Source organism: Henckelia pumila, chromosome 1 (genome assembly GCF_033568475.1).
Source record: "Henckelia pumila isolate YLH828 chromosome 1, ASM3356847v2, whole genome shotgun sequence".
Taxonomy (NCBI): domain Eukaryota; kingdom Viridiplantae; phylum Streptophyta; class Magnoliopsida; order Lamiales; family Gesneriaceae; genus Henckelia; species Henckelia pumila.
The window spans coordinates 106,196,558-106,207,048 of record NC_133120.1 but is presented as its reverse complement, the minus strand read 5'-3'; the positions used below and the strand labels follow the sequence as shown (position 1 = coordinate 106,207,048).

Genomic DNA, 10,491 nt, shown 5'->3' with positions numbered 1-10,491 from the left:
CCTATAAAATGAGATGTTTGTGTTGTAAATGAATAAGTGAAGTTTGAGTATCTCTCTCTTCTCAAGTTTCTTACAATCTGGTTTATACAAGACGTATGAAAACTATCAGAAACTAAGAAACATAAAATCAGAAACAAAAATAAGTCTTATGGCTAATAACTAAACAAGCAGGGCGTAAGGAGGATAAGGTTGGAAACCAACAATTGAAGATTCATGGTTAGAGTAAACCTGGAGATCCATAGAGCAAGTACCAGTTGATCAAGTGATCGTTAAGGGAAAGCAAGGATTTGGCCTCTGCTCAAAACCAAGATTCATTCAAACAAGGTAACCTTCCTAAATCTCCTGCAGCCCTTAATTTAAAGAAATAGTCAAAATACATTAATCATGTCATCATCCTTTATAAGAAATAGAAGATTGATAATAAAAAACTGGTTTGAAATAGAAGATGATCATGAATATGATATATTTCATGAATATCATTTAAATACTTCTGATTTAACCATATTCGAATCAATTTATCAACTAAAATTTGTAATTATAACCTATGAATGGAACCAAACTAATCTGAAAACATTTATTTGTTATAAATGAATCAGATCTGTAAAGCCATGAATGAGAAAATTCATAAGAATTTAAAGAATTCCGCAACCTGGTATCAAAGCGGTTAAATAAAGCAGATTATTAATGCCTGAATTAACTTTAGATATTGAGATTAAAAATTTATTTGATAAAATAATCTTACTAAAATATTTACGTCAAATAGATCAATTATGGAATAAAATAAAAGATCTCCAAACCTTTTATTTCAAAAATCATAAAAAAGAACATTTTTCAAGCAACTGGAAAATGATAATTCAAATTTCTGAAAACGATGAAATTGAAGACATAACAATATGTTATGAATAAGAACAAACTTTGTTATCGAAATTCGATCAACAAAAACAAAATAATAAAAGTAACAATTTTTACTAAATGGAAAATGTATGAAAATACAAAAATGAATATCTTTAATTTATATTCTCAAAATATAAATTTTGATATAGAAAGTTGTGAAAACAATTTGAAACATCTTAAAAATTGTCAATCTTCAATTGATAGTTTCGAAGATTTTCGGAATTTATTAGAACAGATAGATTCAACAAAAAAGCTTTTAATAGCCTTAAGAAAATTAAGAAGTTCTATCATCTGTTAAAATGACAGAAGTAACAATTCTAAATCAAAATAGTCAGATTGATGAATCTGAAGAGAACCAAGAGTATAATTTAAATATTATATTTAATCAGAATAAGTTTGCTGAGATACAGAAAACAGAGTTTTCTAATTCAAAAACAAATCTAATAGACCAACCAGGAATATTAAGCAAGATTTCAAATTTTATTAATCCTAAAAAAAATTTAATTTATTATTCGATTCGTACAAAAGAACGATCTTGTAAAATAAATAACGAATCAATGTTTAATACTCTGAAGTTATTAACAACTCAAGATATTGATACCATCATGGCAAAAGCCAGTGAAAAAGAACGATCTGAACTGAAATATGTTCACATTGGAGGAATCAAAATAATATTATCAGCTCACTACCGAGAAGGAATAGATACACCAATTGAAATCACAGTTCGTGACAAAAGGATACGTAATTTTGAGGATTCTTTCCTTGAAAAAATTAAAGGAAACTTATGTTACAAAAAGATGAAATTTTGTATTTATCCACAATACAATATATCTCTTTTTGATAAAAACATAAATGACGTTTTAACATTAGATTATTACTTTTATAGAAATAATCTTATGTTAACAGGAAACCATCCGATCAATATAAACTATGTTGTCGGTTTAGCAATAAGTAATAATTCTCAAACAGGAATAATTTCAACAAAACCAACTATTTCTGTTGAAAGAATGTTTGAAAATATTACAAGAATTGAACACCCTCGAAAAGCATTTATTGAAGAAATAAATCCCTATAAAAGATGGAGTTCAGATGACCTCCAAATCACAAAACAGTCTGTACCAAGAAGATCATTATCGTTTGCTAGAAATAATGAAGATATTTTTGAAAAGATTGGAACCATGAATCAAAATATTCTTAAAATTAAACAAGCTATTGTTAATGAATCAACCTCATCGCAATGACGTCCTTAATGAAATTAGAAAAAGATCTAGGAGATTTAGAAAATAATATCAATAAGATCAATCTATCAATACAAGAATTAGAGAAGAATTTCAAATAATATATTGATTTAGCAACGACTAGATTAATAATTGAACAGGAAAGACATAGTAATGAAATATTAAACTATCTTAAAGAAGTTCTTCCAATAGATAAAGGAAAAAGGAAAATGGAAGAAAAACCACCATTCAAAATTGAATCATGGTATAGAAATCCCCTTAGTTATGGCAAACATAAGTATGGAGATGTTTAGTGAAACAGACTCATCTAATTTTGAACAAATAGGAGTAAATACAGAAGAATTATATCATTCACATCAGGAATCAGAACAATACAGAGATATGGATATTTCAGAATCAGAATCTGAAGATGATTCTAGACCACGATTAAATCTACGAACGAATGTAGAAGGTAGTGGTGAAAGAGATGATGAAGAATTTAAATATAACAGAGACCAATACTCTGGATCTTATAAAGATGTTAGAGATATTCTTAGAGAATCAGGATTTGTGAAACAGAATATCTTAGATTTAGGTTGTTCAACAGCCAAAGAAAGAAAATCAAAGATAAATCATTGGGCAAATGAACTATCAGTACAAATTCAATTAACATAATTATTAGACAAAAGTGAGAATATTCAAGTTTTAACTCATGAGATGATAAAAATGACATTGGTAGGAGCAGTAAGAACTTGGGCTGAAAACCTAGTAATTACTAATCTACCACAAGGAATGACAGAACATCGATATTTCGAACTATTTGTTGATGCCTTGTACCAAGAATTTTTAGGAGTTTCTAATAATGATGCTAATCTGGTAGCTAAGAACATAGAACAAAATAGAGCAATTTTTATTCTAGATAATATTAAACTATGCAATTTATGTTATCTAGAAGAATTTAAATGTGATTATGAAACAAACTATTATCAGTTAATAGATGCTGATAAAAAAGAACATTATAAATTAAGTATTTTTAATAAAATACCTAATATACCAATAAATAGTAAAGATGAATTCTTAACTAGCTCTTATGCCAAAACACTAGGAGGAGCTATTAAATTCATTAAAGATGTTATAACAAAAAAATGCCATGAAGTAACATTAAATAAAAGAATATTCAGTTGTATACAAGTGTTTGCCATAAAATAAATATTATCTATTTAATGGATAACCCATATAAAAGACCCGTCACACGAATATGACCCGTGCAACGGTTGCATACAAGTGTTTGCCATAAAATAAAAAAATTGAATTGCATTCATAGTCATGGAAAATGATAACTTCCGTAGTCCGTACAACCCTATTTGGAAATCTTAAAAAAAAAAACCAATAACCTCGTGTAGTCGTGTGAAAATTAGATAGGTGTTCAACCTTTAGATATATATATATTTTTAAAAAATGCTCATAGACCACCTATATATATATTTAATATTATCAAGATTCGAACCCTTTTTGTTGCATATATAAAATAATTTTTCATCATATTTTCTATATATAATTAAAATTTAAGCAATACAAATGAATATAAATCCCATATTTTTTTGTATTATTTTTTAGTTAAGTTATAAATATTTTAATTTTAATTATTTGATCATTTTATATTGTCATGTTGTAAAAAGTAGTATATTATAAATGCAAAAACATTTGATGTTTGATTTTAGCGAAAAAATTTCGTACATTTAAATACATAAAAATAAAATAAAATATGAATTATACATTACTGGAAGTATTAAAAATACTAGCAACCGATGTACACGCTCTGCGTGTACATAAATAATTTAATATCTAATTAAAATTATAATAAATATGAAATTTTAATATTTTACAAATAATATGTCGATATTAAAGAAAAGTACAATGAAATTGATTGAAATGAATTCTTAATTTTAGCAAGACATAAATAGTGGGTGATTTTTGATAGTAAAAGTGAGAAATGCAACTATATTTTTACCATTTTACCCAATAATCCATATGAAATACAATGCATATTTGAGGGTTAAATTTGTAAATTTATATTGATGTCATCGTACATACCAAAAGTAATTTTTAAATGGTCTCAAACTTTTATATAATAGTAAATATGTATATTGCACAAAATCTCCTGAGATAATCTGAGTGATTAAATTTGTGATTATCCTGTCCTTTTTCCAATTCATTCCCTTCATTTCGGTTTAGGGCCTTAAGCCAACATTTCCCTAATATCTGCAAATTCACACACATTCGCAGTCAACTTTCCGAATCCATGTAGACGCTTGTCTAGAACAATCACGGTAAGAAATACACCTGTAATTGGCACAAAACATCAAAAAATTTGCCCCCAGCTTAAATCTTACTGCATACTTTTTCCCCTGCAATACGCCGCATACACAGAGCAGCCCTGTATCCATTGCCGCTCAATCCCAAAACAAGGTAAAAGTTTCCAACTTTGACACGCAGATGATAGCATTCATGTGTATTTGATTGCATGTATGATCATGCTTTTGTTTAGATTACTTTCAATAAAAAGAATTGTTGCTTGGTTAGTGGTTACCGTGTTCTTTACTTCGTATGCCCTTGTGTTTATAATTTATTTATTTATGTGTTTTGGGGATTAGATATCCCTACCGAGAGAGAAAAAGGCCAAGAAAAGCTCCACTAAGAGTGGGGAAACAAAAGTTAATGGAAAGATGGATGGAGTTAAAAGATGGTGTTGGAAATGGTAAAGAGAAATTTGAGGCTGATTTTAATACCAAGATTCTGGTTGAGGAATATAGGTTTGATCCATGTAAGGAGAGCCTAAGGGGTTTATTTGATCAGGTTCTTGTTGATTTTGTGAAAGAGAAGACCGTTGGCAAGTGCATTAGACCTATTCCAGCCTTTTGCGGCAATGAGAAGCCGGTGGATTTGTTTAAGCTTTTTTGGGTGGTGAGGAAAGTGGGAGGTTATAATGCTGTCTCGAGAAATAATTTGTGGGATTTTGTTTTGGAAGAATGTGGATTGGGTTTTGGGCTGATTCCATCCATTAAATTGATTTATGTAAAGTATTTGAAAGAGTTTGATGAATGGTTACGACAGGGGTTTAGTGACAGAGCTTTGGAAAATGGGAATATTGAACTTGTTCGAAAGTTGGATGCATTGTCCATGGAGTTAGAAGCAAGGTTCCAAGTTGTATTGGACCGGCGAGAAGGCAAAGGGAAAGATAATGAGTTTGTAGACCATATCAAGAACATGAACAATATAAATGCGAGAGAGACCACATTTCTTTTCTCATCAATTGGAGGGACTAATGGACGAATGAATGATCAAAATTGTTTCTTTGATGATAATGATGAAAAACTATGTATCAACTATGACAGCGATATTACAGTATCATCTAAGAGGATTTCCAATAAAATCATTGAAATATGCGGGGATGAAGATGAAAGTGTTAAAGATGATGACAGAAAACTCTTTATCGATGATGATTTTGCAGCATCGGCCAATCGGGTACTCAAAAAGGCTGGTAATGAAGTAGATGAATTTTCTGAAGGATTCCTTGGCGGCGGCGGAAAATCATGTGCTGAAGATCGTGTCGGTATCATGGCATCAGCGGGGAAAGTCATTGAGAATGTATTAGCTGGGAGAGTTGTTGAGAAAGTTATTAGCAAAGCACATGATCGCCCTCGCCCTGAGAGTATTGATGATGATGAAGAAAGGTTCATTACTCAAAATGGAATTGTTGAAAATATCCTAAATTCTCTGAAGAGAAAGCGAGAACATCTATCCTTGTCAGAAATGCTAGGTTGGCTGAAGTATATTGCAAAAAAGTCTGATGATCCTGCAATTGGATTGATACCCGAGTGTTCCAAGTGGAAGGACCATGGTAATGAGGAGCTCTGGGTCCAAGTTTTGTTAGTTCGGAAGACACTGATGATAAGAAGGCCTGCTGATGCAAATGCATGTGAACATCTAAAGGTAAATTGTTTATCTTTCTAAATAATTATTTTCTATCAATTTTAAGAAGCTATTTGTATTGCCGCGCGTATTGCCGCGTTTATCTATTACATTTGCCCAAAAGCCAAAAACCCTGCCTAAAATTTTGAAATTTTACGGATTTTCTATACATGCCTCTTACCTTCATTTTGCGAGTGGTGTTCAATGACCGAGAAGGTTAGTAGAAGCTAGTTTTGCCTCAAGTTAACTGGTGGAAATCTTTTGCCAAATTAATCTTCACCATATGAAGGGCATCGTTATGCTTTGCAAAACTATTTTAGTCGTCATTGCTATAAGTTTGACATGCGCTGCTTTGCATGTGTAGTTTTGAAATTCATTGCCAATGATAAGTTACACATGAACAGATAACCCTCCTAAATCTTGTTTTCTTTTGCCTGTACTCTTTTATTCGTGAGTCAATCTGCTACATTCTGAAGGTATCTGTTGTTTGCATTTTTCATATCTCCGTAATTCCAGAATATTGAAGATACCAAGACCCTCAGTTAAAGCTGAACTTAGACCTTTAAGAATATCCAACCCCTGGATATATAACTGAAATCTCATTCAAAATTGTATCCTTCTGAACCTGCTAGATCAAGTTTATTATTTTTTGGTGGATGAGAGGTGTCTAGACCAAGTTTATATTCTTGAAATTATGGACTACTTTTGCTTTGCGACATGTTTTATTTGTCAACAGAATGATTTAAAGTCATGGCTTCTCGGAGCTAATAGACTTTCTCTTGAACCTCCTAGGTGTATGTACAAACAACAACTTTTGATTTGTATTCACATTTTTTTCTGTCACATAAGCTGAACATACACAGAGGAGGTATCTACACGTGATCAAACACCACAAAATCGATGGAATATGTCCAAACCATCAAACACTAAACATTGTCCAATATGGCAAAAGTCTAATGCGCCCATCAATTACCAAAAAAATTATGTGAGTCATGATGCTTCGATTTCAACATCAATGCCTTTGTTTTGTAATTAGCTCTCAGCTACTACCCTATCAAGGAGTAATATCAGACAACAGAAAAAGATCATGACTCGATTTAAGCTCGAATATATCTGTTATATCTATGCGACTTTCAGTAGGAATGTTCTTTCATTTATAGGTTTGCAAACCAACCCTTCTGTTCAAGAACTTTCGAAACTTTTTTTCCAACAGATATCCGCTGATGCCTAGTTGTTTCTTCATCCCTTAACCTAAATTCGGGATAGGAATAGAAGATAGGATATTGCAAAAGAGAAATGTCTGCTTCAATTGTAAAAGCTTCATCATCAACTACCCCCGAGAATTAGCACATATTTTGTTTTGTCGACCCACTTTCATCATATTCTTCTTACAAAAGCACAATTTGAAGATCTTTTCACCTCCTCACTGCACAACTTTGTCTTAGCCAGTGTGCTCTGCTGACTTTTGTGGTTGAACTCTCCAGTCTCCACCACTTTTTTAGGAAATGCTTGAATAAGATTAATCCACCTATTCTCTTTCTTAAACTGGACAACACAACTTAAACTGCCTGAGACATGTGCTAAATAAATATGTTGCTAAACTGAACCATGGATTTCGGAGTTTCTTCATTGAAACATGTGAATAGCATGGAATATAAATAAAGAAACCTTTCTCCGGGAAGGGTAATGAGATGCTACCCTTGTGACACTACCCCAAGGGTGCATCTATGGGTGGACGTTTATCAATATATGTGGGGTTGGATCTACATCTATTATCAAATATCTATCGTTAGATGCACCATTGGGGTAGTACCCAAGAGTAGCTTGAAATGTCCCCTCCGGAAGACAAATGCCCTTCAGTCTAGAATCATGTTTGGAGTTATCCTTCACAATCTCTCTCTCTCTCTCTCTCTCTCTTTTTATTTCCGAAATCGACTTGGTATTATCCATTTGGGAGAGTAGAAAGGACTCGGAGGAGAATTTATTAAGTCCCAAGTCAAGTTTTTAGGTTTAAAATCTTCAAAAGTCTTCGTCACATTGGCAGCTCACTTTCATAAATTGAGGTCCATTCGTGGAGGGCTCGTTATCATTCATTTGATTGCCGCATATTAAATTGGCCAAATAAAATTTGAATCACAATAAATAATCGAACCAAATTCAAGAGCATCAATTATGTTCTAGTGAAGTTTTGAGGTAGCTAGCTCAATGACTTTGATTGAGGATTTGAGAAAAGTTGATGTAGATATTCAGTATCACATTCAATTTTTAGGTTCCATTTGGACAAATACTTATAAAATATTTTTATAAAAGTGTTTTTAAAAAACTTTGTATTAAATGTTTTAAATTGTTTTAAGAATGAATATGTGTTTAGACAACTATTCTATAAAAACATTTTAACATTTCAAAAGTAATGTTGATCATCCTCGTCTTCCTTAGTTCCAAACTTTCATTCTAAAAATATCTAAAAACACTTCTCGTTCGTTCTTTAAAAATACTTGGAGAACACTTTTTAAAAACTATTTTTCAAAAACATTTTACAAAGATCTTGTCCAAACACATGTTTTAACTTTTTAAAAACACTGAAAACGTCTTTAAAGTACACGTCCAAATAGAACATTGGTATTTGGCCTGTGAAAATTTGGAACTACAGATGAGGCCAAGGACAGGGAAGCTACATTATGTTTGACAAGTTAGTGTTTTCTAGATCATTTCTTTTGAAATTCTATTTCCAGATCATTTCCTTATGGTTTGGGAATCGAATTAGGAGTTCCATATTCATATCATGGATCATCTTGCAGTTTTAGTTTGGGCTTGGAAACTTTTTTAAATACATGAGAAGTTTTTTGTGCAATGAAGGACTTGTGAGTACTCAATTTCATGATGCTTCTAGGAGGCAGATAGAAATGGTTATATTTGAACTTATTGATGATTAAATGTATTACCGTTTTGATGCACATTTTTTATGTTCTGCACTTCCGCTACCGTTTCTGAGTTTCCGACTTTCTCACCATGAACCAGGATAAACATAAGAAACCAAGGATGCATCCTTCAAATTACGAGGACCATGTTTCCAATCACAAATCAGTGGAAAAGCTAAGATACAGTGGGAGGGTGCCTTCTTCAACAAAACCTAACTCGTGTTCTTGTTGCAATTTAGAGGTAGCACCTCAAAGTAGAGATATTAGTCATCACAAAGCTAAAACGAATAGTTGCTTAAAAGCACTCGTAAAGCCAGTTTCTACAAATGTTGAGGAATCTGCTACAGACTTGGAAGATGATGAGTCCTCTGATGTTCCAGCTGAGAAGAAAGTTTGTGTGTCCTCTGATGTTCCAGCTGAGAAGAACGTTTGTGTGTCCTCTGATGTTCCAGCTGAGAAGAAAGTTTCTGTAGGTCCTCGTTTTCAAGCTGAAGTTCCTGCATGGACCGGAGAGCGTTTCAAGAGCGACTCCAAGTGGCTCGGCACAAGAATGTGGCCTCAAGAAAATGGTGAAAAGAAAACCACAGCTCTACTTGATCCCATCGGTAAGGGAAGACACGATTCTTGCAATTGCTCATTTGCCAACTCTGTCGAATGTGTTCGGTTTCATATAGCCGAGAATCGGTTCAAATTAAGGCGTGGTCTTGGGTTACTATTCTACCGTTGGCGGTTCGATCGTATGGGAGAGGAAGTTTCACTTTCTTGGACAAAAGAAGAGGAAAGTAGATTCAGAGACATGATGAGGTCATATTCTGCAGACCCAAACAAGTTCTGGAACAATTCTCACCGGTTCTTACCATCCAAGACGAGAGAAAATTTGCTTAGCTACTACTTTAATGTGTTCCTTGTGCAGCGAAGAAGTTACCAAAATCGAGTGATGCCGAAAGAAATCGATAGCGATGATGACGAAAAAGAATGTGGGTTGATAGGCGATAGTTTTGGATATAAAGCTCTCAATATACCTGGCTCGAGTTTTGTTTCTTGCGGCCAAAATATGAAGTCGTCTGAACTACCCTAACATTTACAGTTGTGTTACTTCGTTTCAAAATCCTTGCTTTACCAATCACATGGGGTGCCAGGAGAGATGGCCGAGTGGGATTGCGAAAAAATTTTGATTTTGGAGTGTCTTGTTGGCATTTGTGATGGTTGTATTAGATTGAAATGGTGAATGAATCTTACGGATGTCAAATGCAGATAACCAAAGTTTTGATTTTACTTACTGGGAAATTATCAAGGCATTGGAATTAACAAGTTTTCTCTCTTATAACTTTTCTCTCTTTATTTTTTTAATGTTGAGATTAAATAAATATCGAATGGCAAAAAGACGTGGGAGGTCGTACCAACCTACCCAAGTTTCTCTCATGCTTAATATAGTACTAGCGTATGTTGCACACGCGTTGCGTGTGTAAGACGTATTTATTTCAAAAAAC

The 10,491-nt window shown here is 32.8% G+C and overlaps 1 protein-coding gene across 2 annotated transcripts; it reads left to right on the top strand.

Annotated features, from left to right (window-relative positions):
- The first annotated feature begins 4,351 nt into the window (after positions 1-4,351).
- Positions 4,352-10,243, top strand: LOC140889465 (AT-rich interactive domain-containing protein 2-like). Of its 2 annotated transcripts, XM_073297187.1 has the most exons (3): positions 4,352-4,580; positions 4,766-6,104; positions 9,102-10,243. In XM_073297187.1, the coding sequence occupies exons 2-3, from the start codon at positions 4,830-4,832 to the stop codon at positions 10,077-10,079; spliced, it is 2,253 nt and encodes a 750-aa protein (XP_073153288.1). In that variant the 5' UTR covers positions 4,352-4,580; positions 4,766-4,829; the 3' UTR covers positions 10,080-10,243. The 2 variants fall into 2 exon arrangements, with proteins under 2 accessions (XP_073153288.1, XP_073153294.1); XM_073297193.1 differs by lacking the exon at positions 4,352-4,580 and having other exon boundaries at positions 4,590-6,104.
- Positions 10,244-10,491: the final 248 nt, after the last annotated feature.

Bases quoted from the DNA above. Each gene is read 5' to 3' on its own strand.
- LOC140889465 (XM_073297187.1), top strand. From the start codon at position 4,830: ATGGAAAGATGGATGGAGTTAAAAGATGGTGTTGGAAATGGTAAAGAG. The intron at 6,105-9,101 runs GTAAATTGTTTA...ACCATGAACCAG, and splicing joins ATGCATGTGAACATCTAAAG to GATAAACATAAGAAACCAAG.